The 27,479-nt window shown below is 50.9% G+C and overlaps 2 protein-coding genes across 10 annotated transcripts in view; both read right to left on the bottom strand.

Annotated features, from left to right (window-relative positions):
* Nucleotides 1-73: 73 nt before the first annotated feature.
* Nucleotides 74-16,162, bottom strand: MFNG (MFNG O-fucosylpeptide 3-beta-N-acetylglucosaminyltransferase). Of its 4 annotated transcripts, none has more exons than XR_010650934.2 (9): nt 15,824-16,162; nt 10,553-10,601; nt 9,982-10,084; nt 9,735-9,888; nt 9,184-9,269; nt 7,663-7,828; nt 7,027-7,112; nt 6,055-6,181; nt 74-2,676 (listed from the first exon to the last, which is right to left on the bottom strand). XR_010650934.2 is itself a non-coding variant. In XM_065831660.2 (8 exons), exons 1-8 carry the CDS (start codon nt 16,160-16,162, stop codon nt 6,115-6,117), a joined length of 1,050 nt encoding a protein of 349 aa, XP_065687732.1. In that variant the 3' UTR covers nt 5,593-6,114. The 4 variants fall into 4 exon arrangements, 1 of the variants encoding a protein (XP_065687732.1); XR_011736429.1 differs by lacking the exon at nt 74-2,676 and adding an exon at nt 5,593-5,959; XR_011736430.1 differs by lacking the exon at nt 74-2,676 and having other exon boundaries at nt 5,593-6,181; nt 7,632-7,828.
* Nucleotides 16,163-16,552: 390 nt separating this feature from the next.
* CARD10 (caspase recruitment domain family member 10) overlaps nt 16,553-27,479 on the bottom strand; it is a 38,264-nt gene continuing 27,337 nt past the window's right edge. For 3 of the 6 annotated variants that reach the window (XM_071802073.1, XM_071802060.1, XM_071802064.1), the window contains 8 exons: nt 27,224-27,347; nt 26,632-26,872; nt 26,261-26,330; nt 25,803-25,902; nt 25,185-25,337; nt 23,052-23,173; nt 22,290-22,405; nt 16,553-16,909 (listed from right to left, as the gene is read on the bottom strand). In XM_071802073.1, coding sequence (XP_071658174.1) covers nt 16,564-16,909; nt 22,290-22,405; nt 23,052-23,173; nt 25,185-25,337; nt 25,803-25,902; nt 26,261-26,330; nt 26,632-26,872; nt 27,224-27,347 — 1,272 coding nt within the window. In that variant the 3' untranslated portion in view covers nt 16,553-16,563. Of the gene's footprint in view, nt 16,990-21,195; nt 22,044-22,289; nt 22,406-23,051; nt 23,174-23,200; nt 23,355-25,184; nt 25,338-25,802; nt 25,903-26,260; nt 26,331-26,631; nt 26,873-27,223; nt 27,348-27,479 lie in introns of those variants that run through there. The other 3 variants (XR_011736410.1, XM_065831619.2, XM_065831636.2) reach the window with 3 other exon arrangements.

Below are 27,479 nucleotides of genomic sequence, written 5' to 3'. Positions count from 1 at the left end.
CTTCCCACCCTCTTCCCCCACCTTCGTTTCTCATTCCCCTCATTCTCCTCCCTCCCTCTCCCCCACCCTCCAAGCCGCTATTCCAGGACAATAGAGCAGATGGCAGGCTGTTTGTTTTATATGTCCCTTTGGAAAATCAGCTCAGCTGTTGATTCTGTGACTTTTTCTAAAAACAGACACTGTCCAACACTAGCTGAATGCTGGGGAAATGGAGGGGGGTATGGAAGGGCCCTGCTCTCCCTACCAGCTGCACTGAGACCTTGTCTGTCTGCACCCCACACCATGCCTTTGGGAAACGGGCCTGTCCAAGAGCCCAGAGAGGATTGTTCTCCCCTGCATACTAGAAAAAAAACACCATCACACACGGAGAGAGTTTGGCCAGCTTCTGCAGCCAGCCTGCTCATTGCCCAGGCTGCTACTTTTCTGAGTGTTCATGAAAGCTGAGTTACGTACAGCCTTCTCAGGCAGAAGACACACAGCACAGCGTAAAGGTTGATGCTTTCCAAGCCCCACATCTCCTCCTGTGCTACTGGGAGCCATAAGTGAGAAGCCACAGGTCAGTGTTGAGTGTGTGGGTAGGGGAAGACAGTCCTTGTCTTTTTATTTCCAGCTTTCTCCTCTTTTTGTTGAACCCATAAGCCCCAGTTTACCAGCATCAGGCCAGCATTCATCAGGTGGCAACACAACCATGAAAAGGATATAGATTTTGTTCTGGTTCTTTCTCTTACCCACTTTTTTCATCCCTTACTTCTCCTTTCCCATGTGCGTATATCAGCCACCCTTCAGATCTGCTGCTTCAAGGTATCTCTGGGTGGAGAGGGATCATTGCTGCTGAACGTCTCCCCTCACTGTCCCAAAGACCATCTTGTTCCCTCTCCTTAGACATGATAACACTGTCCCATTGATCCTGTAATCCCTTTCCCACCCTGTCTCTGCTTTTAAGTGCCTTGAGGTAGGCACTGTTTTCCTCTCTGTCCAGCATCAAGACCAAGCCGGCCTTGGCTCACAACTGGGGCTGCTGGGTTCTCTGCCAGTGCAAATGCTGGATATCTCATGGTACATCCTCCACCTGAATCACTGCGGCCAAAGGCACCAGCTGCAGTTTCTCTCCATGGACTACTCCAGGGGGTGGGATTGGAAAAGCAGGGCTTCAGAACAGCAGCATCTCTCCCCATCCAATTGCCTTTTTTAGTTGCACTTCTCTCTACATTGCTAAAGTCAACACTGTCTTCTTCTCTAGACGTGGCAGAAGGATCAGGGCCAGAAAATCCATGTAGAAGCACTCAGTTTGATTTTTTTCAAAGTTCACTGTGAATTAGATGCAGGTCCCAATAAAACCAAGGGAGGCTTGACTGAGGCACAGCCAGATGTAACATCTGAAGAGGATCCTTAGCCTTGCAAAATCCCAGAAGACAATTTAAACATGAGAGATAGGCAAGGATCCCATTCTCAGGATCTGCAATTAGTCACATGCAGTTCAAACAGAGAAAGATGAGTTCCCAGCTTTCTTGGAGTCCAAGCTGGATCAAACAAGGAGCGACAAAAATCTCAGGCTGTCAAGGAATAGCCCTAAAGAGGCAATGCCAGCTGAGCAACAACAGCTCAGCCCTGCACTCCTTTAACCTCCCAGGTAACTGGGCAGAAAGTCTAAAGGGAAAATTCCTGCATCAGCTGGAGAGAACAGACACAATTATGTGTACTTTTGTGATGTTGATCTTCTTCCTGGCCTTGCTTACATCTATGAGTTGGACTAAATGATCCTTGTGGGTCCCTTCTAACTCAGGACATTCTATGATCTTCTTCAGTGGAGCCATAAGTCCAGTGGTCTCTGGGACAGGAGCAAGTACCAGTTAGTATGAGATCCCATCTCTGGCAGCAGCTGCTAGGAGGTGCCTTGAGGAAGAACATAAGGATAGTCCATGCCTCTTTGTGCCCATGAAGTTACCAAAGGGAGGAGTCAGTCACCATCCTTCACCTTTGCGTCCACCCCAGAAATGTGCTCATGTGTGTAGAGGCCTGGTGGCCAGTGGTGCAAAAGGTCAAGCTAACTGTCTTGTATGGTTTTTCAGGGATTGAAGACAAAAATTTAAATAAATTAAGGAAAAGAGTTGCTAATCCCACCCCTGAACTGTCTGAAGGGCCTGCATTGTAAACAAGGGCAGAGGAACCTCAAAATTAAGAGGCCAAATCTGCTGCAAGGAATTGAGTATAACACAACTTCTCTGGGGTGTGATTAAAATTTAAAAAAAATTTTAAAAGGTTTGAGGCCAATCAACCTGATCCCATCTCTTCCAAGTTGAACTCTGACTCAAAGGCTGGCATTGTCTCCAGCGCTGGTGGCATACAATTGTCCTGGTTACAAAAACATCCAGAGCTGGAGGTCCAGGCAACACTCCCTTTCCCACTATTGCTGGTCAGCTCCCAAACAGCACTTTCCATGAACAGCTGAAGTTCCCATGCTGTCCTCCAAGGCCCCACTTGGTGGTTTCTTTCCTTTCAATCTCTTCTCTTCTGTTCCTATTTATCACCCTTTGGCTTCTGTTTCATAAACTGCTCATCTTTTGGAGGCCGCATCTTCAGTAAGAGGCCTGGGGAGAGAGCTGAAGGCTGTGATCTGGGTACGAGCTGGGTAAATCCCACAGTGGCTTAGAAATCTGTTTTTCTTCAGCAGCAGAACTGTTAAGAGAAGTTGGCATCAGGGTCAAAAGCATGGTCTAGCGCTGCTATTCTTCTTTGTCGCCTTCAAGCCTTTAGCAACAACTGCAGTTTCCCACCTATTTCAACTAACTTCTCTTTTCCCCCTAAAGAAAGGATAATCATTAGCAATTTTTTTGCGCTGTCAAATAGGGGTTTCCTTATAAAAATTCTTCACAGCTAAGGGGAAAGTGAAGAAAGGATATTGTTAACATGAAAGCCTCACTTAATGCTTTACATTTCAAATACCGTAACTGCTTTTTTCTCCTTCTCATTTTTCTGAATCTTCAGTATACAGCTTAAAGATCATTAATAGTGTTGGTTGCTATGTTGTTGAGCAGGCATAGGTCTCCCTACTTGAAACCTCGAACTACACTTAATGTTGTACAACAGTAGGGTCATGCCAACACCTTTGACCCCATTTTTCCCAGTAAAATAAAAAGAGCACATCTCCATCCCTTTTTGTTATTGGGATAGGGTCTGGGGTGGGTGTTTTTTGGTAGTTTTTGGTGGTTTGGTGTCTTTTTTTTTCCCTGCAATAAGAAAAGGGAGTGTGAGAAAGAGAAGAAGAGAGAGATTAAAAAATAAAGGGAAAGAAAAAAAATAATAGGCTCAATGGAAACTTTCCAAAAACAGTTACATCAGAAAATCATGAAGAAGAATAAAAAAGACAGTCCCCTGACTAGTTTCATGTGAGATTGTTTCTCCTTTTCCCAAGCAGCTAAACATTTTAATAAACTAGGAAAATGAGACTGTAAAACCACAACATCTGACAGCAAGCCCCCAGGGCATGAACCATTCCTGAAACTAATTTTAACTCAAGTTTTAACATTGATCAGATTTCATGTGGTGAATGTCCCCTTAAGCTGTCTCTCTGTTCTTAGAGAAAACCTGGTTTCTTTTGTCATCTTCGAGAAGCTATTTTCTTGCCAGTGCATTGTCGTCACAGGCATAACAAGGCTTTTCTGTCACTCATCTCTACAACCCAAGAGATGCCCTGCCCCAGACATCTCCTCATCTGTTTCCTTACAAGACAAGACATCTTCCACAGAAGTGGCACTTAACTGCTCCAGCAATGAAGCCCAGTCTTAAACCAGTCCCCATGCAGCCACTCAAGGACAATCCATTTAACATCTGGTCTTCAGCCATGCAAAATGCAACCAGGCCAGTTCAGACCAGCTGAGGCCAGGATCCAAATTGGGCTTCCAGTTTCTCTCTGCCTTGCTTTTCCCCAGGAAAGGGAGTCTGGACTATCAGTATCTTCTCTCTTCTCTGGGCACATGAATTGCATTTTCCTTTGATTGTCACAAGGACATCTACAGATAGGACTGGCTTTTTAGCTCAAAGACTCGATTAACAACAGAGCTGAGAGCTTGAATGGAAAAAAAAAAAAAAATATATATATATATATATATATATATATATATATATATATCTGGGTAGTGCAGATTTCTCTTGAAGACACTCATTTCTTCTCACAGAAGCATTTTCGATCTTCTGGTTAAGTTCAAACCAAATCATTTGCCCTGGGGGCAGAACTTCTCTAAGCTGCACCTGTCTTCCAATGGCTGGGTGTCTCTGGTTCCCAGGTTCGCACAGCTGCATGTGCCAAGTGCTTTGCGCCACTCAAGGAACCATCATTGGCATCAGGGGTGAGCTCAGGATGCCCTGCTCAGGGCGAATTTCCAGTTCAAAGGCACATGGTGAAAGAGAAGAATGCAGGGCTCTTTGCTGCTTCACAAACTGGTTAAATGCCAGTAAGAACAACTAGGCTGGAAAACAGTTCTACAGGCTCCTGCTCTCTGCTTCTCTAGAAATTGAAGTGCTCATTCATGTCTAGATCCCCCTTTGCAGAGGTAGAAGGCCTTTCTGACAACTTTCCTTTAAACCTCATGTCTGCAGTGCAGGAGATGCTGGGGTTGGGGGGAGCGGGGTGGGGAGGAGGCGACAGGGTGGCCAGTTTCCAAAACGGTAGAGGCGCAGTGATAGTTGCCCTTGGCTCTTCCAGCCCACTAGCAGCAGGCTTAGTCACATCAGCAGCATCAAAGCCGAGCAGCTCTGCAGAAAAAGGGCATTTGTCCTTTCATCTGTGGATTACGGGAATCTTTCACAGATCCCAAGCAGTGTGTTTTGAAAGGCTTTTTAAAGAGAAATACCTGTGTGTTGCACCACCTGCCATTTAAAACAGCCTCTTTCCCTTCCAGGTTTCCCTGCAATGCTCTCCCTCAGCCATTTAACCATGTGTACAAGGACCAAATGGTGTCAAAGTTCATTCCACAGCCAGCAGAATTGCCTAGTTTTCATGCCAGGCTCTGTATGGAGAAAAGGACTCTCTACAAACATGCCAGAAAGCTTGTAACCTACTTGGGCCTTGTCCTTCCCCATGTTGCGCTCAGGGAGGAAAGAAATGCAGAGATAAAAGCTATTTGCCTTGCTGTTTCCATGCCTTCATGACTTAATCTTTTTCTTTTTTTTGGTCAGAGAAGGGCACGGAGAAGATTATAAAGCTGTAACCTCTAATCTGCTCCTGAGTGTTCCTTCTCCACTTCTTCCTTTCTCCTCTCTTTCAGCCAGTCCTAATCCTTTATGTCTCCTCTCTCACAGGTGGGAGTCGGAGTCTAATCTCAGACGACAGGTTGGTAATTAGAGCAAGAGATTATCCTGACCCCATATAAAGAAGTTAAAAGAGAGGAATAATGCAGGGCTGTACATGATCAAGCCTCCAGTGCTCAGTGCAGGAATCATCCTCACATCAGCATCTCCCTCTGGCTCCCCCATCCTGCACCCTCTCCTTTGTCCCTGCAGAGAGGGAGGTTCTGATTCTTTGTAAATCCTGCCCATCTCCACTCTTCTGGGCAAGGACTACACTTTTCCAGCACTCATTCAGCACAGAAGTGGTCACATTTTCCATTTTTATAGGCCTTGATGAAGCACAGATGCAGCCAAGAGGCTGTGGCTGGGAAGAATGGGTGGCGGGGAAATTATAGGCAGATATGGAGGAAGAAGGCCTGCTCAGAGGGGCTAGAGCCACAACACGCTATCAGCCATCCTCAACTGGGCAATGGTTACCCATACCCAGGGCCTTTCTAGTACAGCAAGATGAATCCACAGCAAGAAGCAGCAGGAACAGGTCCCCATCTCTACCCAGATGCCCAGAAGTTACCACCCAGTTCTTGATCTGCTCAGGAAGGCATACTGTTCCGATCCATGTGTCCAGCCCATGTTATCCATCTTTGGCACCAATCTTGTCTCTTGTCCTGTGTCACTGGTATACAGTGAGGACCAAAAAAGCCATCACACAGCTCCAAGACCACAGAGAAAAGGGGAAGTGGGGAGCACTGAGCTTCTTCAGTGTCTTACCCCCTACATGCACAAGATGGATGGATGTCACCAGGATGCACCGTAGCTGAGGCTCAAGCATCACCAGCCAACAGCCTGCAGGCACCAGGAGGTGTCAGGATAGAGATGGCAGTGGAGTGATCGAAACCTGCAGGGGAGAGAGCGAAGGAAGGTCAGGTGAGAGTTTTTACACCAGCGCACAGATGGAGAATGGAAGACCTCTCTTGTGTTCCATCCCACATCAGGCACCTGCTGTGCACCACAGAGCTCCAGGACTGGTTGGTCAACTCAATATGTCTTTTCTCGGCAGAGCTAAGCAGCCTTGGACACCTGAATCCAGCTCTGCTCATGTAGCCCAAGCCCCAGGCTATCCCTGATCCAAGGCAGGGAGATGGGCACGGCACCAGCCCCCACTACAAGGTTGTGTTGATGCTCTTTTCATTGCTCAGCTGCTTCCCACCCCTGCTATCTCCAGCCAGGAGCTTCCTGCCTACGCTCTGCAAATAACAACTTTAGGTTTATCCACTCAAAGCAGAGAAGGTAAATCAAAGAACACTTTTGTCTGCAGTCAGCCTGAAGTGAACCTTTTTTCTTGTTTCCCTGCAGTTTTCTCGGCAAAACAAAAAATGAAAAAGCAAGCAGAATTTCCTTTCCTGAGTTTAAAAGAACAATTCTGTTCCTGTCCCAGAGGAAAAGGCTAGCTTGTTCAGCCTCAAAATGTGAAATAAATGGCAATATTTTCGGCCCAGGAATTCTCCAAATAAAATATTTTGATACTCCCTTTCTTCCCACTTATCCAAAAAGGTTTGCAGAGTTTTTATGTGTTCACAAACAGCTTAATGCTGGCATGTTCCTCATGCAACAAGCCATGTGACTGCAAGGTTTCTGTCCCTCATGCTAGACCTTCTGCACCTCATTTAGCTGCCTCCTCCTCCTAGTCTGTTTTCTGAGGGCTCACACCCCAGCAACATCCAGAGTACTCATGCCCCATACCTTGAGGGATCCTCTTTGGGTGAGAAGGGGCCTCTGAGTTCAATAACATTGAGCTTGTTCTCAAAGACACCGTAGCTGAGGGTGACCTGCAAAGAGGGGCGGTGAGAAAGGAGCAGGGAGCATGAGGTAAGTTCAGGAGCAAGGAAGTTGCTTTGGGCAACAGAAGTTCTCATTCTGGTCCTTTCTCTTCAGTTTGGCCTCTGCCTTCCACATCTCTCCTGTCTTCCTTCCCATGATGGTCCACCACACTAGTCCTTTGCCTCTCCAAGCCCCCTGCACCCCTTGTTATCTCCTCACACAAGGTAGACATGGTGCCATGTCAAAGCCCCTTCCCCAATCAATCATCATTTCTGCTTGTCCTTGTGCCACATTCCCCCAAGGATGCCCCCAGTCCTCACATCACTGCTCACCCATGCTGCCCACCACTGACCCCAGGTGCACCACAACTGACATCTGTGCTGCAGGCAACATCTGTGCCTTATTTCAAAGAAGCATTTGTCAGAAAAGCCTCCCCCAAAGAGCAAACAATTGACTCAACCCACAATGGTGCCACCAATGGAGCAATGTCCTTGTAAGCTCCACCCCACTTCTCCTTTCTCACACACCTCCCCCTCTTGCTCCATTTCCCCTCCTCACTTGCTGTGTGAGCCGAGAGGTGGGGATGAGCTGCAAGTTCTCCAGGTGGGAGTGGAAGAGCGCGTTGGGCAGCAGCTGCCCCCCAACTTTGCACTCAATGATGTAACCCACGGTGCAGTCGTCCGGCAGGCGGATGAGCTCTGAAGTGCTCACAAAGTTCTTGCCACTGGAAGAGAGCAGGGCCACATAGGTTAGGAGAAGGGTAGGGGGGATATAGGCATCCACTTGGGTGGGAGATAAATGAAGGACTTAACTGAAGACCAGAGTAGATCTCGGAACTAGGCGAGAAATCCCTGAGTTCCACCTGCAAAGATTTGGGAATTTGTTTGCTCTTTGACCGCTCCCAGCCATGCTGTACCATCAGTTGTCTGGTGCTGTCCCTGATATGTATCCAGCTCCTCAGTGAGCAGATGCCAAGAGCTGGCAGACTTTGCTAAGTCACTTTTTCACCTGTTAGGTGAGCTGCACTGAGCCCCTGAGGTGTCAGACAAGCCAGCTCAAGAGAAAGAGTGAGACCACATGGCCAGGACCAGGAGCAACAAGAAACAGGACAGTCTCTTGCAGCTTGAATAAGCCATCCATGGCTCCACTGTGATGTTACACCACACACTTAGCCATCCTTCAAAGACAGGCTAACCCAAATTTTAAGGCTCCTGTAACTGGAAACAGCCACACAGCATGAAGCACGATCTACTGTAACACCCCTCAGATAGTTCAAATGTGTTTTAAGCATTTTAACAAAGTAGGGGCAGACTTTGTGCCAGGTTAGGTGTTATCTATCCAAGCCAGTTTCATTTTATACTAGATCACAGATCATCCTCCTGTTTGGCTCTACCATAAAATATACATCACGGGCTTCAGCTAAACCAGCCACCTGGTGTGGGTCAGATCTGTCTTTCTGAGTATGCACAGATCTGGTTAAGGCTGGTACAGCCATCGCCTGTCGGTGTATGTGCACATAGCCTGTGATATAACCTAGGACATCCTGGAAAACACAATCTTGCTGTAGGCTGGGCTAACACTAGACTCCAGGGACTATCTCTGTTTTCCGCACATCAAGCTGAGGAAATGACAGTGGCCACTGTAAGAAGATGAAGAGGGTTTGGGGTGGGGGAATGGGAAAAGAGCTCAGGAGGGAGGTACAGGAGGTTGGAAACAGGCAGACTGAGTGGAGAAGAGACAGACAGGGAAAGCACTTGGGAAAAGAGTCAGAGGAAGCTGAAAGGGATGGGAAGGAGTGTGGAGGAATAACCAAGAGCTGAGAGGAGATAGGGAGAGGGGACTATATAATCTTATGATCATGTGTGCTGATACTCCTGCTCTTGCCTATTTTTAATCAAGTTGCAGACCTACACATTATATCCTTCTTCCAGTTCTGTGTGCTTGCAGATGTGTAGCATGTGCCACTGAACCTTTGCAACCATCATATACACAAATCCAGATCTGACACTGTCAGGAATTAATGTGTGCCTGTGTTTCTCATCCCCAAAGGCTCCCATACCCACCAGCTGCACAGCTCACCTGGCCCACGGCACCATCTTCCTTGCCAGATTGCGACTGATGCAGAACCCAGCCCCTCCTGTGGCAAACCAGAAGTGCACAGGTTTCTGGAGAGAAACAGCAGAGAAAATAGCAGGAGCTCAGACAATAACATACTCCCTGAGATGGGAATGCTGGAAACCCAGCTTTGATGCCAAGATAAACACAGCCCTATTGTCACCCCAGAACCCCAACTACTGCCCAGAAGAAGGACTTGCCAGCAGTACAGCATGGATTTTGACCTCCTCATAGCTGAAGCAGCCAAGTTCCTGCTGGCAGCAGCAGGTGGGCTGCCCAAAGCAGGCTTGTCTCCTTGGCAGACAGGTACCCAAAGGCACAGCAGCAACATGCGACCCTCCCTAGGTAGATCAGATTGAGTCAACTCCTACAACCATGTTCAGATAAGACCAGCAAGTTTTCAGCTGTTCCCTGTTGCTCTTTGGACCTATCTACAATTGGGTTACATCTACACTCAATGAGCCAGAGCACTAAAACCAACCCACTGGCCCCACCACCACCACCACAGGCTATACCGTCTGATTGTTTGGCAGCATTTCAGAAGCCCGGATGGGTCGGTTCAGGCTGGGTTTCCCCAGGTAAACATCCCATGTCGCAGAGTAGGAGGACAAGAGCTTCAGTAGGGCCCGAGGGTTCAGGTAGTTGTCGTCATCCAAATGGCAAAACCAGCTGTGGGGGAAACAGGAACAAAGACACAAGAGGTTTGCGGTAAGGAGGGTGCCTCTTGCTCTCAGAGGTCTTCCCACAGCAGCCCTGCCTCACCTCTGGCCGCTGGCCAGGAAGGCATCAAACTCAGTGGCCATCTTGCAGGAGAGGGCTGGGTGGCTGTGCTCAGCCGAGCAGTTGGTGAAGATTGCGTGGTTGCCTGCCGAGAGAGAGAAGGTTGTGTTTCAAGGCTGGTCTGCTTTGCACAGTCATGGGGTGGGAGGGAAGGGGTTTGTCCACAGCCAGCTTCCTCACAGCCCCCCAAACAGGCATCCAAGCCCATGGTGACATGGGCTCCATCCTTCCCCCCACCAGGAGATGAAGCCTGGAGAAAGCCAAGCATCTTGGCCAAGACTAAGCCACCTGCCAACCGCACTTCCACCTGTCCACTGCCAGCCAGGGTGCAGGAGCTGAAGGGCTCTCTCTTGGGCTGCCTGTGCCATTTGGCTTCCTTCCACGGATGCTTTAGGGCAGGCAGCACCCTGTCTTGAGTCAGCTGCATGCCCTGGGGTAAGACAACTAAAACAAACCATCACCTGGGGGTTTTATGGATGCCAGACTCCCTCCCAAGGCCATGACAATTCAGAAGGTGGCAAGGGGAAGGTGGTGTTATAGGACAGCTCATTACCCATTCTCCTTTTCAGGGCATCGTCTTCTTCGTCAGTGAAGATGTAGGTCTGGGAAAATGAGGACAGGAGGTCACTCTCAGGGCTGGAGCTGGCGCTGCTCCTGGCCACCCACCCCTTCCTCCCCACAGTTGGACTCACTTGCTGTGGTCACCCCACTCCATTCCTGGGTGCTGTGCCCATCTCCCAGGCACCAGATGAGCAGAGAGATGGCCGCACTCCCCCTTCCTGCACGCACCATAATCAGTACTCATGTGGCTTCGTTTCTTCCCCTCACTGCCTTGGGAACAGGCAGAAGGGGACCCGCGACACCAAGTGAGGGGCTGAAAGAGCCCTGTCTTAGGTATTGGTGGTAGAAAAATGAAAGCACTGTGGTTGAATGATGCTTTGGTTAAAAGGAGAACATCTGTTTGTGTGTTAAGCGTGCACAGCCCCCTACCGCTTTCCACCTCCTCCTGCTTTTCCTCCACCCCCAGGCCTCTCTAATCCCCCTCGATGCCATTATGTGGCACATCTCCCCCTCTTCAGGGCCAGGCGGGGATCAGGGCTGGTGGAGAAAAGCTTTCCTCAGGCAGAAAATGAGCTTTCATGAAATCAAAAGAAGTCACGAGCCATAAACAGTCTCTCCACCAGCTGCCACAGGCTGGTTAAACACAGCACCTGGGCATGGACAAAGGGGACAGGCAGACAACAGCTCCAGGAGCTGTCACTGCTCCCAAAGGCTTTGATGGGGAGATGAGAGTCTCCTACCAAGCACTGAGGCTGGGAGACATGCTTCCGTCAGGAGAATATGGCAAGAGAAATGTTCTGCACAGGAAAGGAAGGTGATGAAGGACCCCCAGAGACCACCTGGCTTGTGCAAACACAATAGAATGGTTTCACGGTCTCAAATGTACGTGATACAGAGACCTGGCGAATTAGCCTCCGACAGCTGAACTGCAGCACCGTGCTATGCACACATTCCTCCTCCACCCCACAGGTAAAGTCTCTTAGTTAAAACTAATTTCAAGGTGATCACGGGACAAGAAGCAACTAGCTAAGTCTTGGGTAAAGCAGTCACTATGGGTCAGGGGACCGTATCACAACCTTCAGGCAAGGCATGGGTTGTCAGTGGCATGGGATTTCCCTCGCTAGCATGTCAGAGCCAGAAATTTCCACCATGACAAATATTTCTTCTTAAGAAAAAAGTTCTGAAACCATTGAAACTTTTTGACATTAAAAAAAAAAAAACCAAAACAAAAAACAGAAACATTTTTGCTGGAAATGACTTACTTACAGGTATAAACATCATATCTGATTGACTTTAAAAGGGAATCTGTGTATTTTCCCAGATTTTCCACTTGTGAAAATATTCCAAGGTTCCCATCTTGATGCAAGGTGGGAAATGTTTTTTTGCAGTCATCAGACATGCGTTTGTGGGAACCAAGGGATGAAGGAGCATTGTCACCACGGGGAAAACCACAATCTCCAAAAGAACTGGAAAAAGGGGCTACGAGTGTAGGGGCTTAGCAAATCTAATTTCTCTGGCTCTCCCAAGCTCTGATCTCCATGGTACACCTGGCTGCAGTACTCCAGAGATCCTGGGGTGCATGTGTCCTGGCCCTGTCCTGAAGGAGATCAACACAGCACAGGCAGCTGCCTGCATCCTCATCTCTCCAGCCCTCATTCCTCCTAGAGTGGGAAATTTGGAACAGCAGCTCCTGCTGGAATACGAGTGACTGCTGCCATCTGTCCCTCAGCAAAGCCACCCATGATGGCTGGGATGGGAGAGAGAGGAGGGGCCCTGATGAAAACCTGACTGGAGAGCATTTGGACCACTACACAGATCTTTCTCAAGGAGACACCAGCTGCCGTTGTCCATACTGATGGGGAAATTCAGAAGGTCTCTCTGGCCACGTCAGACCTACTGTCCCCACTGGGGATATGCAAGCCGAGGAACACCCAGTGTCACTTGTGTCCCTGCACGCAAACAGGGTGGACAGAAGCAGCCTCCTCGCTACATCCACCGTCCTGTTCTCCACCAGACCATCTATGGGGCCATGCAGGATCTCCTGTCATGGCGCCTCAGTGCTGGCCCGGCTTCCACCCACCCTGAGAGCAGCCCAGGGTGACTGTCACTGCTGCTGCAGGGCTTGATCTGAGCTTGAGGAGGGGTGCAGCACAGAAAGCATCCCTCTGTTCTAGAGTGGAGGAGAGGGCTGTATAGGAAAAGGGCTCCTGGTGGATGGCAGGGCCAGCAGTGATATGGAGACACTGGTGTCCAACAGCTTTGGCCGCTGGTTCTCCATGAACATAGGTGTCCAAGAGATGGATAAACACTAGGCTTTGAGGCCCACTCACTCCTAATCAGGAAAGTAGCCTAACAAGGTAAAGTTAGGAAAAGGAGATAAAGATGTGGAATCTGACAAACCATGACCACATTCATCTCCCAGGTTCCCAGGGTATCCCTCATCCAGGAAGAAAAAGCCTCCAAAATTGGTTATGGGTTTTTGGTGCGGTTGGGCAGGAAGCTGTTCCACTGCTCAGAGACGAGATTCAAAATCTGTGGTGTGTTCACAACACTGAGAAATGTGAAAAACAGTTCACAATGGGTCATTTAAAGGTTTCATTTCAATCGGTTAAATGTTTGGGTTTCTGAAAGGAGAGGAGGTGCTAGAATTAGTTTACACTGCCGAAAAAAATTTCAGACCAGAAGTTTAGCCTTATCTCTATCAAAACTACTGGGGCCAAGAATGTCAGCCACACCAAGAGGCTGTTCAGCCTAAACAGTCATCAAAATTGAGACTTCTGTTTAGATGACGCCTTTTCTGAGGAGAAGGCTTTTCGCTGAAATTACTTCCACATCAAACCTCAGTGGAAAGTTTGTCATGGATGAGTTCTCAAGAGGCAGAGCAAGGTCCAACTTTCAGTGAAGGGCACCCATCCCACACTTCCCCAGCTCCCACCAGCTGCATATCTTCTGTTTAAGCAGTGCGGTTTCAGGGAAAATCTCTCTCTCTTGTTGTCTACCCTGACAGAGTCCAACACAGAGGACTTTCAACTCCTGTACAGTCTCTCCTAGCCATAAAAACCACAGCTGTTCCTGCCTTCTGTTAGAGTCACCTAAGCCTGGCCTTTCAGGTTTGGGTTGTTCCCTCTGGGAGGACACCATGCAGGTAATCAGCTCTGAAATCAGTCTTGGCATCAACAGCACAGCCAGATGCTAAAATTTTCCTGCTGAACATGTAGAGGAGGACCCACTGAATTGGTCTCCAGCTGGAGATGGCAAAACAGCGGGTGAGCCCTAGGAGGAGGCAGTCCCTCTGAGACCTGGATCTCTCCAGGACTGGCTCTTAAAGCCTATGCATCTCCATAAAGACTCAATAATAGGAGGTCTGATGCCCTACCCTTGGCTCCACAACAATTAAATGTCCTTTGCAAATTGGAAGTTCTCAGTTTTTTTGCTAAGTTAGATTTCTACACTGTCAATTTTTCAAAACCAACCCTTTCCCTTACCTCCAAGAAACCCCTCCAGCAGCAGTATAATTAAAAAAAAAAAAAAAAGATTTGACTTTCATGTACTTCTCTTTGCCTCCCTTCCCACCCCTGCTCCCCTGCCCTCAAGGCCATCTAGTAAAAAAAAGTGGAAGAAAAACATGGAAAATTGAGGAGGGGGGAGAAAACCACTGAGCTTGCAACAAAAATTGATATCAATGAAAAAACACTGTCTAAAAATGACTGATGCTCCTGCTCTACCCTTCCTTCCTATCCTCCTGCTCAGTCTGTGAAAATTTCCTAGCGGCTGGCAGCAGCATGGAAAATTCAACAACTTTTTCCAGGTTTGAACATCGTTTGCCTGCCAAACATTCAGGGTCAGAGGAAGCTGGGGAGCTGGTATCTAATTCCTGTCATTAGTGGAATGGCCAGGCACCTGTTTGTCAAATGCACAAGGAGGGAAAGGTGAGCTGCTCCTTAAAAACCTCCTCCAAAAGCCCTAATCACAATATTTTAATGCCAAGTGCGGCCATGTGGTTGGGTTTTGCTTCTCCAAAGAGCTGCTGGGATGAGGTCGGGCAGAGAGGAGAAGTGCATCTGGAGGAGGAAGCCGGGCATTTCAGATGCTGGGAGGGACGCACAGGCAAGAGAGGAAGCGCGCTCAAAATAGGACATGGCTTCCTGTGACGACCGCAGCAGACCAGACAGTTACGGCACCATCAAGTGGAAAACCACCCTTACCCAGAAAACCCTGCATTGCTTCAAGCGCTCTCCTACTCAATACCTCCGCCCCCATCCCCCTTCCTTGCTGAGGCCCGAATTTGTCTTCTAGGCACCCATCATATATGGGCAGAGGCAAAAAAACCCTCTTTGGGGCAGCCGCAGGATTTCTTCTTTCTTGAGGAGCAGCTCAGCGAGGGAGGTAGAGAAGTACCTGGGCTCTGGGGAGTACTTCTGCCCACCAGTAAGTCAGCCTGCACAGCACCACCAATGTGGTGCCCCACATCAGTTCCTCTAACAGGAAGGAAACTCTCCAAACTCTGCCATAGCAAAGGGTGAAAACATCAGACCCCAAGTTAAAAAGAATAAAAAATAAAAATCAAATATAGACCCACATGACTTTAAGATTGTCAACATAAGGGCATCTCCCTAAGAAAGCAAGGCATGGATTGTGCTGATGTGCTGGGGAACAAACAGGGCTTCAAACACCCCTCCTGCACCCCTGTCCTCCAGCCTCACTCTCCTGCCCGCTGTGCCACATCATCCTGGGGTGAAGGGTGCCCAGGCACAATGCAGGCACCATCGTGGAAGGCCACTCAGCTCGAAACCTGGCAAAGTCACGGCACTGGGAGGTAGAAAACCACCATTTCATACAGAGCCAGGATGCTCTGTGCTCTCAGTCTGGTGTGGCCTGGGCAGCCTGCAGCCCCCTGTGTTACTGGTTAAAATAATGAAATTAAGTTCCCCCCACCTTAGGCTAAAAGAGTCAGCGTTAGGTTAGGGGCAGGTGATGCCTGCCAGGAACACTTGTCCTCCCAGCCTTCATGGGAAGAGCCCACACAAGCTTTTTGTTCTCTCTGCCAGCCTTTCCCATGAAGCAGCTACCACTGAAACATTCTGCTAGGTAGCATCCCCTTTTCAACATGAACAGAAGTGAGAATTGGAGAAAATGAGGCAACGTACCATGTGGAACTGCAGTGCCCAGCATCCCCATCCTTTGGCTTTATCTCTTCCTGCTGACATCCTGTCCTTGCCCCGCTACCAAGTACCCTCTCTCTAGTCCAAACCCACACACTCACCTGCTCTCTGGCCCGGGATATCCACGTGTCCAGGAGCAGCTCCATCCTGCTCTGGTGGAATCTCTTGGTTGTCTTGACGGCTATGAAAATGTCCCCAAGACTCAAGCTTCCCTCAGTCCTGTGTCCCTCCGGAGGATGGACTTGCAGGTCCTTTTGCCCCCTGCCACCACCTCCCTCTGGGCTCTCTTTGCTCCATTGCTGTGGCTTCTCTGATGTCCCCTCTCTGAGCCCTGAGTACCGAGCTGTTTCCTGAGCCCCACGGTGCCGCATGGAGAGAAGAGCCGCGCTGACAAGGAAGACTGCTGCTCCAGAGAGACCACGGATGAGCCGACGGCCCATGGCTCCCAAATTGTTCCCGCCGCAGCTAGAATCCCATTGAGCAAGGACAACCTCTGCCTTTATCTCCACGTGAAGCTGTTCCACTCTTCTCGAAGCCTCCAAAGGGGCAGGACCAACAGAAAGCGAGGTCAGAATAGGATGTGGCCAAGGAATAGTGTGGGTGAAGACCAGAAAGCCAAAGAGACAGCAGCCCCGGAGGGTACCGGTGAAGTGGGAGGGAATTTTCACAGGCTAATAGGTCTGGACAACCCAGTGAGGCAGCGACGTGTGATGGGAAAATATTCTGAGGTGACTGGCAGGTGGCTGGCATAGCCTGCCAGGAGGAAAGTGAGCATCCCCACTCCCAGCGGAGAGGCTGAGGGTCCCAGGCTGGGGGTCGAGGAGGTGGCAAAGGATCAGAGTCATTGGTGAGGACTCTGGACCCGAGGCATCGGTTCCCCAGAAGACACCAACCCGCACATCCAAGCCAGGGGCTGCGGGGTGGAGGCGAGCGGCGGGCGCAGGGCTGAAGGGAAGGGGCCGAGTGCCATGTGTGCGGCGGCGCTGCCTCTCCGGCACCTGCTCCCTCCGTGCTGCTCGTTGTCGCTCCCCGCCAGCCCCGGCCCCGGTCCCGCCTCCGGCCACGGGGCGGGGCGACAGCCCCGGGGGCAGGAAGAGGATGGAGAGGGGGAGCCCGGGGTCTGCGGTGGGTTTGCCTCGCCGGGCCACGGCCAGACTGGGACATCTCCGAGGTGACAAACAGCTGATCTGGGAGGACAAACCTGTTGCTTGACTGCTTTTCTGGCTCCCCTGTGACAGCCCAGCCTGATCTCTGCAGCCCTGTGTTCCTGCGGGAGGAGGGGACTGTGGCAATGATGCAGGCTCCTTCCAACTCAGAACTTTCTACAGTTCTATGAGCCTACAAGATTCTATATTGTCCTTGGGAAGAACGATGTTTCCCCAGGAATTCCCCCAGCCCCAGAATTTCCCTGTGGGCACTGCTCCAAATTACTGCCCCTGCCCTTTAACTTCACCCTACCTCCCCAAAGCAGGGCTGTGTGTCCCTTGCTGCCCCCAACCCCCTCATATGCCCCAGAGTCTCAGACCAGGGTCTGACCCCCACTTCTGACACCCATCTCTCCAAACCACCACCCAGACTCTTTCACTCTTGAAGGTCCCTTTCCCTCTGCCTCCAACCACTATTTCCCCACTGCTCCATCTCACATCCCCACTGAGGATGCCCAAGGACAATCTGCTGCCCAGGTGGCTCAGAGCCAGTGACACTCACAGGGGCAGGTACACCAGCATCGGACAGCGTGAGGGAGGGCCTGATGCCTCCCTTTAAATGTCCATGGCTCAGCATCATTAGTGGGTTTATATCCCACACAGGTCCTTCCCCCTGCAGCAGGGCTGAGCTCGGCAACTTGTTCCTTGTGGCACTTGTGCTGTCCAGGATGATGCTTCCTTTTCACCTTCCCTGAGCAAGGAAGAAAAGGAAGGTCCTCTGTCCTCACCCAGAAAGTCCCACAAGCAAAGAAGGAAACTGGCCCCTCCAGCTCCTTCCCACCATCAGGCATGGCTGTACATCTCCTCTGTGCCACCTTAACCCCAGCCCTCTGGATCCCAACAAGGCCAGGAGGGCAGCCTGGGACCATGACAGAGCATGCTGAGGGTAGCTGAGTGAGTCCTGCACAGAGAAGGCTTTCCCCAGGGACAGGGATCTCAGAGACCCTCAAAAGGCATGAGAGCCCCTCCCAAGGCAAAGATCACTGCACATGGGAAATCTGAGGGTCAGCACCACAGATTGCTGCATGCTGTTGCTGGTTCAGTTAGATAGGAGGTGGATGACCACGAAGGTCCACTTTATGCTACCTCTGGGCCACTTTATAGAGCAGATAGGGGGTACAGAGAGGCAACCAGCCCAAGAGGGGGATGATACCTGCAGCGATGCAGCAAGTGTGGGGACAGCAGGACGGTAGTGCTCTACATAAGCTGCTGAAATCAGAGCACCTCCTCAGGGAGCTGCAAGCTGGGGGCATCCAGTCTCAGCATACCAAAAAAATAAAAATAAAAAGTAATAAGATGGAGACCTGGGGGAAATGGGGGGGAGGACATGGAGACATGGCCCCATGTGGCAAAGAGCCACTCCATGCACATCAGATCACAGTACCTTAGAAAAGGGGGTCAGGGCAGGGATCAGGGTTCCTCTGTTCCACACACCCAGTGGGTGTCTGGACACAGACACTTTCCAGCCACACAGGGAAGACCTCCCTGCAGGGCTAAAACTGTGTGCTCATGCATATACCTTCACCTCAGTCAGGTCCCTGGCTACAATTTTTATCTTTTGTAAGGAAGAAACCACGGAATCCACTTTTCTTCCCTTGTCTCATGTATTTCTCCAAGTCTCCTAGCCTTCCCCTGAAGCAAGAACATCTCCAGAGCATCTCCCACATCCTTTTGGAGAGTCCCTGCAGGTTTTATTTTTAAATCCCTTTGAATAGCAATACTTTCTTACACTGATTTGGGGCAGGCGGGAGTCATTCACCTCCAGGCCTTACATTATTGCACAGAGGTGAAGCTGGTATGACTGATCCACTGCTTCTGTGGTAAATATTGGGATTGCTCCTGTGGCTAGCCACTGCTCCTGAACCAGAAATTAACCTCTCTGAGTGCTTCAGGCACACACCGGCAGCCCCAGGCAGCTGTAAACGCAGCTTCAATGGCTCCCAGGCATCCTGCAGCACTTCCCAGCCCTGGCCTGGGAGAGTGCCTGTGAGAAAAATGGGAACATGGGCAGAAGATCCTTAGTGGTGTCTCCAAAAAACAAACAAATATGATTCAAAGCTACCATGTACAGAGTGTGGTGCTGGGCACCAGAACAGGCCAGACCCAACCATGTACAAACCAGAACATCCCTGATATCAGAGGTGAGCACAGCCTGCTCTTTGGGCTGAGAGACACCTCCTTCTGCTGGGGTGCCAGGTGTAGGGGGAGCATCCAGTGCTCAGTCCTTCCCTGGGGCAGGCTGGCTGACCCATCATCAGGGGATGTATGGGACAGAGACCCCAGGCTGCTGCAGCTCTGCTGGGGCAGGGGCGCTGGTAGCTTCCCGTGGGGGCACAAATGCTGACTTGCTGATCCTCTCCCTGGAGGGAGAAACCTTGCTCTGGGTGACTCGTTACAGGGACTTGCACAAGGCTGTTACAGCTGGTAATTGGTGCCCAGGGCTGCTAATTGCATTCTGCCTGTTACCTAACCCGTGACTCATTCCTCTGAGTAAGCAGCCACCCCCCTCAGAGGTACAAAAGAAGGTGGGCTGAGGTGTGTAGGGCAGGGGGGTCATTTATGTTTGCCTTGGAGCTCTCTGCCCTGCTTCTCACCCGTGTCCAGAACGAGTTGAAGCTGTATTTTGAAAGCCTCAGGGGAGACAAGGATAAAGAGAGGGCCTGGAAGAAGCCTGAGAGCTGGCAAGGCAGTGCTGCCTGCTGCTGTGAGAGCTGGGTACTGCCAGCCTTCCCCCCTTAACCTTCCTTTGCCCCTCTTTCCTTCCTGCTGACAACACTGGTGGCCTAGGGAGGTGCTGGAGGATGTTTCTTTATTTAGGGGGGAAAAGCAAGCATGAAGCTGGGATTGCAGTCTTGCTACTCAAAATAGGGGGTGCTCACTCTTACCCACCCTCAGCCTAGGTCATAAGGCTGGGGATGGTTCCCAGTGCCAGTGGGGGCAGGAGGAACTGTCAAGCCCTGAATCAGAGTGCCTTATTTGAAACGTTTTCCCTGGGTACTCAAACATTACTATTTTTTCCTGCAAAGATGCAGGCTCTAATCTCCAAATCCATGCCAGTGTGAATGGGAGCTTGCTTTGGGAGTTGTCTTCTTATCAGCTAAACAAGAGTCCTACTTTGTTTGCCTGCAGGGCAAGCACCCTCCCAGGTGGCTGGCTGTGTTGGGATGCTCGGGCTGCATCCCCTGGAGTGTATGTCATTTGGGAGCTTTCACCTGGAGCCATGTGTTACACCATTTCCCCCTTCCCTGTGAGCAGAGCTGCATTGCTCCAGGGCAAATCTGGGACTTTGCTCTACATTTGAGTGACTGCAGGTTAAAATATTCTCATTTTCTTTCCTCCCCTCTTTCACTTTCATCCTCATAAAAGACACAGGCAACTGGTTTAGAGCCTGAAATAACACCTCACAGGGGACCTGTGAAAATCAGCAACTTAATCTTTGCTCAGAGCTTCGAAAGTGCATGGCACTAGCAATGCCCTAATCATAGAGCCAAGGAGGACACAGAGAGGACTTGACTCTCTAGGTCTGGTTGCCAATCTTTTCCCACTGACCCCAGGAGCAGTGAGCTTAGCCCTCTGCCTGGTCTCTTGCTCCACAGAGCCTCCCAGAGCCACAGATGCCATTTTCCTCTTGCATGCCCCAGGAAAGACTATCTACCACCCCAACCACCACCTCTCCATGAAGGTGGCACCCCTTTCCTATAGCGGGGCTGGTAACAGCAACTGGTTAGCAGCCAGGACTGTGCCAGGGTGGGTGAGCCTTCCATCTTCCCTCTGCCAGAGTCTGAACCCCCATTCAACCCCATGTCAGGGTCAGAACAGCCCCCAATGGAGGGACAAGGAGGATCCCCACTCTCCTGGCAGTGTGGCTGGGCTCAGTCTCACTGTTGTCTCTCAAGAGGACAAGGTAGCTGGCTTGTCACTTCACATTAGCCAGGGCATGGACGGATGCAGAGGTCTAGGGACCTCAGCCACATGTATCAAGTGAGCTTTTACCTGGTTTTCCCAGGGCAACCTGGCCAACAGCAGCACTAGGGAGAGGCGAGGGACTGAAAAACAGGGGGCAAGTAGAAATGGAAGAAAGCTGGGTCTGCAGTACATTCAAGCCTGTTCTCTCCCCATACCTCTTGCTGCCCTACAACAGCAAGAGCAGTGGTCCCACCTTCCCCTGGAGGGCTGGGCAGCTGAGCCCTAGCTAGAGGAGAAAAATACCCCACCATGCATCACCCAAACCTTCCCAGTAACAAACAAGCCCCTAGCCTGCCACCCACTTCCGTTATGAATGGCATTTAATTCTCCTTTATATGCGGTTTGCCAATAAAAGGCTTCATTAATAATTTACAAGCAATAAAGAGTACAGCTGCTATAAAATGAGGGTTTTGCAAGCTTAGTGTCACTCCAGCCATGGAGGGGTGTTGGCACACGAGCTGTGCTCCCTGTGCCGTGGGGCCAGAGACGAGGTAGACAGGAGAAGAGGGGACCCCAAGCACACAGTGCCACAGGGGAGACAGAGGTGACAGGTGAAGGGTTTCAGATGTGTGTGAGATATGCTCCTACACAGTCTGATGCCACACAGTTCCCCTACGTTCCTCATCTGGCAATCTGACCATGTACCAGAGACAAGAGCAGCCCAAGGTGATGTGGAACAGCTCACAAGGGTGGTTTCCAGCATGACAGTGGAAGATGTCTCTCCAATAAAATACAGGAAGCTCAGACTGCGGAGGCAGCACATGTTACTCCCCAGATCTTGGTGGCCTCGAGGGGACTGGAAAGTCTACCCCTGGGGCCTCTGCTGCCAGAATCCCCTCAGGGAGGAAGGACATGCTACCTGGAGGAACCCTGGGGAGGCTTGGACCTCTGAGAACATTCCTTGAGATGGTAGCTGGCAGTGCCCACTCTGCTATCCCCAGCTCAGTCATCACCATCCTCAATCCACAGTGGGCGGGTTTGCTCCTGGAAGATGCATCCCCGAACCACCTTGGGCAGCTCCTCGACATGGCTCCAGGCGTGGGGCTCCACACGGGCCCAGGAGCATGGCAGAGTGTGGAGAGCCTGCTCCACACCACGGCAGAACTTCAGCACCTCCGAGTCCCGCTGGCCCACCTTCCCCAGCAAGCTCCTGGGGAAAACACAGGGATGAGTGTTACCCTTGGCATAGAGAGACAGGGTGGCAGAAACACCCAGGGAATCCTTCCCATGCACACAAAGACAATTTTCCTGCCCTTTTTCCCCTCACAGCAGTCAAGCCCAACATACACAGAGCAAGTGCTCCCACCCCAGTCCTTGTTCCTCCCTCTGAACAGAAACAAGGGTTTCTCTCCCCTTCAGTGATACCCTTCATCCATGCCACTCCATCTCGTCTTACCTGAGTCCTCTAACATTCTTCTCGGTGACCTCGACATGGATAACGATGGGGTATATTTCACTTTTAATTAGATCCCTCACACACTGAACTCCCAGCTCTAGTAGGCAGTGTTTATTCTGGAAAGGAAATTGAACAGATTTACTGATTTAAATGGAGAAAAAATAACCCCAGCCCCTGACAGTTATATTAAATCAAACCACATACTGTGAAATATCATTGCTTTTCCAATAGTAATTCCATTAAATGTGGGATTTACAGACAGGGCCAAGAGGGAAGGGGAGAATTAAAGAGCAGGGTCACCCACTCTATCATCCCCAACCCAACCCAAGAGTCCAACAGTCCCCTTACTTGGCCACAGCTCATCTTCACATCCCCTTTGTCACCATCATCACCTGCAGCCCCACATTTCTCCATCTGCCCTGAGCAGAGGTGTTGCTGCTTTGGTGAAGATGAGGAATGTGAGAGCAGGGAGGTCACTTCAGTGTACGGTATTTCCCACTGCCTCCTTCAGGAATCCCCAGTTGCCATTTCTTTCACCTGAGCTCAACAGAGTATCAGGGAGAAGTCCATATCTGCTGCTCCATAACCCCATAGCACCTGGACCTCAAACACCCTCCAAATTACACAGCCCCCAAGCAAGCAGCTCCTTCTCTATCATCACACCACCCTCCCTCCCCCTAGCTCAGCTGTCCCCTCCTCTCTCCCAATCTGAGCAGGGTGCCCCATCCTGGCCCTCTTTCCCCACATCAAACAGCTCAGCACCTTTTCCATCGCCTCCTGGATCATGTGGATTCGCCCGCTCTCCTTCCAGTCCTGGGGGGCACTTCTAGACCCAGAGTGCTCCTGAGCGTGGGTAGCACTCCGATTCCCATCTGCCAGCTTCTCTGCAAGCCAAGAGGAGATATGAAAAGGGAGATGTCAGCCCCTTCTCCCTTTTGCACACACTTCCTACCTCAGATCCTGCATGTCTACTGCCACGCTGATGCTTATTGAGTTCCCTGTTTATGGATTCTGGAGAGCGAGTCTACTGGCGGAGATCTCCTGGCGTGGATCTCCTGCAGCTTTCTGCGTACAGAACAAGCAAGATATCACAGCTGAAGACACCTTGCAGGGCAAGACCAACATCTGTGCTGCAGTATCGCAGCAACCTAAACCAGCTCACAGCCTCGATCCCCCCTTCCCTACTGCCACACTGTCCCACCCCCTTCATAACAGAATGTGGCAGAAAAGTAATCACTTCATTTGCCAGGTAGGTTTTCTGCAGGGTTTGGGAGCTGCATGGGCTCGTAGGTGGCTCCAGCAAGCAGCAGGGCTGAAGAAGCAAGGGAAGCAAATATTTGGCATGGGAGAGTAGGAAGAAGATAGGGAGCAAGCTGCTCAGAGAGGTTGTGGAGTCTCCTTCTCTGGAGACATTCAAAACCTGCCTGGACACAATCCCGAGTCACCTGCTCTAGGTAAACCTGCTTTAACACAGTGCTTGGACTAGATGATCTCCAGAGGTCCTTTCCAACCCCAACCATTCTGATTCTGTGATTCTGAACCTCCTTTTCTTGGCAACAGCTTGAGCCACCTCCCCCTGCTTGGAGGTAGAAGGACAGAACCCAGCAGCTGAGGAATGCCAGGCAGGAGAACAGCAGAGAGGTGATGCTCCAGTCTGGCTGGGCACTCTCTGCTTGGTGGCACAGGTACTTCCCAGGTAGAGCTGGATCCTTCAAAGGCATCTGTTCCCTTTGGGGGCAGGAGGCTCCTGGGGAGGCTGGGCTGGCTCAGACTAATTCTGCACTGCCTGGGGAGTTCTCCAAGGTAAAATAAAGGCAGTGAAGATAAATGGCTTGAGGCTTCTGGATCACCTTCCTGCCCCCACAACAAGCAAAACTGGCAGGGTTGAAGGGAGTTTTTGCCCTCAGTGTCAAGTCCCTGGCCGCAGTAATGACTTCGGAGCACGTCCCCATGCAATGTTTGGAGAACCCTGCAGAGGGCTCAGCAGGACAGGATATATGGCCAAGTCACTCAGACAAGGAGCCCAGCGGCCAAAATTTGCAGAGCCACTCTTCCTCAGCAAACCTAAGACTTTTCACTACCTCCATCACCACTCCCCCCTCCCAAAAATATACTGACTCATTTTTCAGTCCTGCAGTTCACAAAGGGAGAAGTCTAAACATGGGGAAAGGAGAGAGATGGAGAAGGGAGGAGGAAGGGAGAAATTAGATGTCCTATGTAAAAATTCCCTATGGGAAAAATGTCCTTTCCCCAGCAGCCTCTTCAGAAGTGTGCCAGCCTCATGCTGCTGGCAGAAGGGAGAGGACGATAGCACTAAGGCTGGGTCCTCTTGTCCCCAAGGAGGAAGAGCTGGTAAGAGGTCAACATGCAGATCACACCTCAGCCAGGGGCTTCATCTCTGGCAAGAGCCACCCGGAGCAGCAACGCAACACCACCACCACCAACTCAAGGGAAGAGAGAGAATCCCCATGTCCCATGAGACCAGAAGGAAGGGCTGGTTTCCCTGACAGCCAAAGGGACAGGACACAGGTAAAAATAGAAGGGAACGTCTTGAAGACTCTGCCCAAAAAGGTGACCTGTCAATGGGTGTTGTTTGAGAAGAGTGAGAGACCCCCACACTTCACCACTGAAGAGACACCTCATGTCCACTCCGATAGTCCCATGAGACTACATCTCCTACTTTCAGCACTAAGAGCACTTCTTCCCTGAATTGGACTGACCAAGGCCTCCACAGAAGTGACCTCCTTGAGCAACATCTGAGCTTCCTACCAGGTGGCTAAAAAGCGGCAGAAGGTAAAAGTAGCCTTGAGAAGTAAGAGACTTGCATGCTCTACCTCACTCAGCCATAGGCTCCTAAAATGGCCTTGGACATGTCAACCACTCATTGCTGCCTACCTGCTGGGCACACGTGGAAGTCCAGCCGAGAAGTGGGCAAATCCACCAGGTTCCTGATGAGCCGTGGTGCAATGCAGTTAGGTGACAGCACCACAGGACGGGGCATCTTCACCACCACAGGGCGCACCAGGCTGTAAGGCTTCAGCCTCGTGTCTGGAAGACAAGGATGAAAAAAAGAAAGCCAAAGGTGAGAACATGGGAGACGAGGCTGCCACTAGCCCACAGACTACCCAGTTCTTCCTGTACTGTCCCCTCATCCTAACTCCTGGAGGCACCTACCAACCATCCTGTGTCCCAGATGAGATCCTGCCCTGGTTACAACACTCACTCACCTCTGGCTGTAGCCCTCCTTGCCCATTTCCTGGGACTCCCTTGAATTACAAACCAGTTTATTCTCCATAAAAAACCAGGTGACTCCAAAAGCCACAAAAGCAAGGGAAAGCCCCATAAAGCCTAGGGAAAGGAGCACGGACTTCACAAAATCCCATTAGCACAGTTATAAGAAGGACCCTGAGCAAAGAAACTGAGGCATCCCAGATGCCAATGTCCCTTCAATGTCCCACGGGCGATGACTGGGTCTCTAAGAGTGATGGGGCAGTTGCAGGGGTCACAGCTTACCTGAGCAGGGGTCCAGCCACAGCTGCTGAGGGGGCTGTTTTGAGCTTCTCTGCGGTTTGGATTTCATCAGGCGCAGTTGGTCCAAGGCCCGTTTCTTTAGCTGAGGAGAAAGTGAGGGCAATAAGGCTGAGAGCACTGAGCATTTCACATGCATGTACACACACACACAGGGCTGGCTGCAGAACACCTGCCAGCGAACGGGATGGAGCGCACATACAAAAAGCATGGGACTGGGTCTGCAGCCCATCAGGTTCTGTCTGGGAAGTGGGAAGGAGGTAGGAAAGCAGCCACAGAGCAGTAACATTGCCTGGGGTATAAGTCCCTGCTCTGCTTTCTATCTTGGCTGCCATGTCTATATGGTCTGTTTTACCAACAGAATGGGGCAGATTGCATGCTGAGGTGGTGGGCTGGCTATAGGCACACACACACAGCTCTCACTGCTGGCTTCTTTGGCTTACATTATTTTTGTGGCTCCTCTGCTGCCCAGGCATCTGGCCCTTCTCCTGGATCTTCAAAAGCTGGTGAGCCCTGAAAAGACAGTGAGATTGCATTCAAACAACTCTAGAGCCCCCAGGAACCGTAACCTGCTGTGACCTTCTTTGCCAAACCCCACAGAGACCTGCTGAAGAATATCAAAGCCCTCACTCAACCGCCCAGTCTCTCAACAGTACCCAAACACCAGCACATTGGTCCCCCATACAAGGCTTGGGCATTCCACACATTCAAGAGGCCAGTCCTCACCCATCAGGACCCCTAGGGCATGCTCACTACAAAAAAATGGGACTCAGGCACGCCAGGTACTGCCTGCCTTCCTCCTCATTCTGGTTACCTGCTGTAGTTGGGCACTGTCCCCTTGTCCAGATCCCGCATGGTCAAGGGATCGACACGTGAACAGTACCACTCCAGCCCCCCTTTGTGCATGGTGTCGGTGACATGGAGGATCTCCCGACACTTGACGCACAGTGCATAAGGGTCTGATGGCTCCAGGAGGGACAGGTTGGTGCGTACATAGAATGAGTCTCCAGAAAACTTCTTCCCTTCTTCTAGGGCTTCCCGCAGAGGCTGGTATCCTGAAGCAGGAGATATAGGTCACCGGTGGGGGCACAAAAGACAATAGTCACCGACAAGATAGGCAAGTCCCCAGCACAACCGTTATGCTATGGATTGGGGTGGGGGGGTGCAGAAGAGGCAAACAGACAGAAGGTCTGTACCTCCATCCTGTAACTCAGAGGATGTACATGTCACACCAGACAGGGAAAGCTACCAGAGCTATGGCCAACCCCTGTGTCACACATGGTGGCCTAGGACCAAACAGGAGAGGAGAGAGAATAACTGAGATTCACCTCTAGGGCTGGGTGGAGGGTCTGGAAAGGAAGGCAGAGAGCTCAGGCTCAAAGGAGACCCAGCTCCCAGGGTCTTACCTTCCAGGTCCAGCTGAAAGACAAGTCTGGAGGGCTCGTCCCAATGCAGCAGGCTCAGGTAGGCGACCTCCCGTGTGCAATTCTCCAGAGAAAGCACCTCTTCCTTCAGTGACGGCACCCTCAGCTAGCAAGGACCCGATGCCATTAGACCTAGGGGCTGGAAGAGCATGTTTCCCCCCAGCTCCCTCACCCACCAGGGCTACACAAGAGATGCTACAGAGCAATGTAGGCCTGGGGAAAGTTCTACTTGAGAAAA

This window comes from Patagioenas fasciata, chromosome 1 (assembly GCF_037038585.1).
Source record: "Patagioenas fasciata isolate bPatFas1 chromosome 1, bPatFas1.hap1, whole genome shotgun sequence".
NCBI lineage: Eukaryota > Metazoa > Chordata > Aves > Columbiformes > Columbidae > Patagioenas > Patagioenas fasciata.
Note: the sequence above shows the minus strand (reverse complement) of the source record. Positions and strands in the feature narration are given on the sequence as shown.

Coding starts and splice junctions, on each gene's coding strand:
- MFNG (XM_065831660.2), bottom strand. CDS start 16,162: ATGGGCCGTCGGCTCATCCGTGGTCTCTCTGGAGCAGCAGTCTTCCTT. Junction 10,602..15,823: donor TATCCCGGGCCAGAGAGCAG/GTGAGTGTGTGG, acceptor TCATTTTCCCAG/ACCTACATCTTCACTGACGA. Junction 9,889..9,981: donor TTCCTGGCCAGCGGCCAGAG/GTGAGGCAGGGC, acceptor TTTCCCCCACAG/CTGGTTTTGCCATTTGGATG.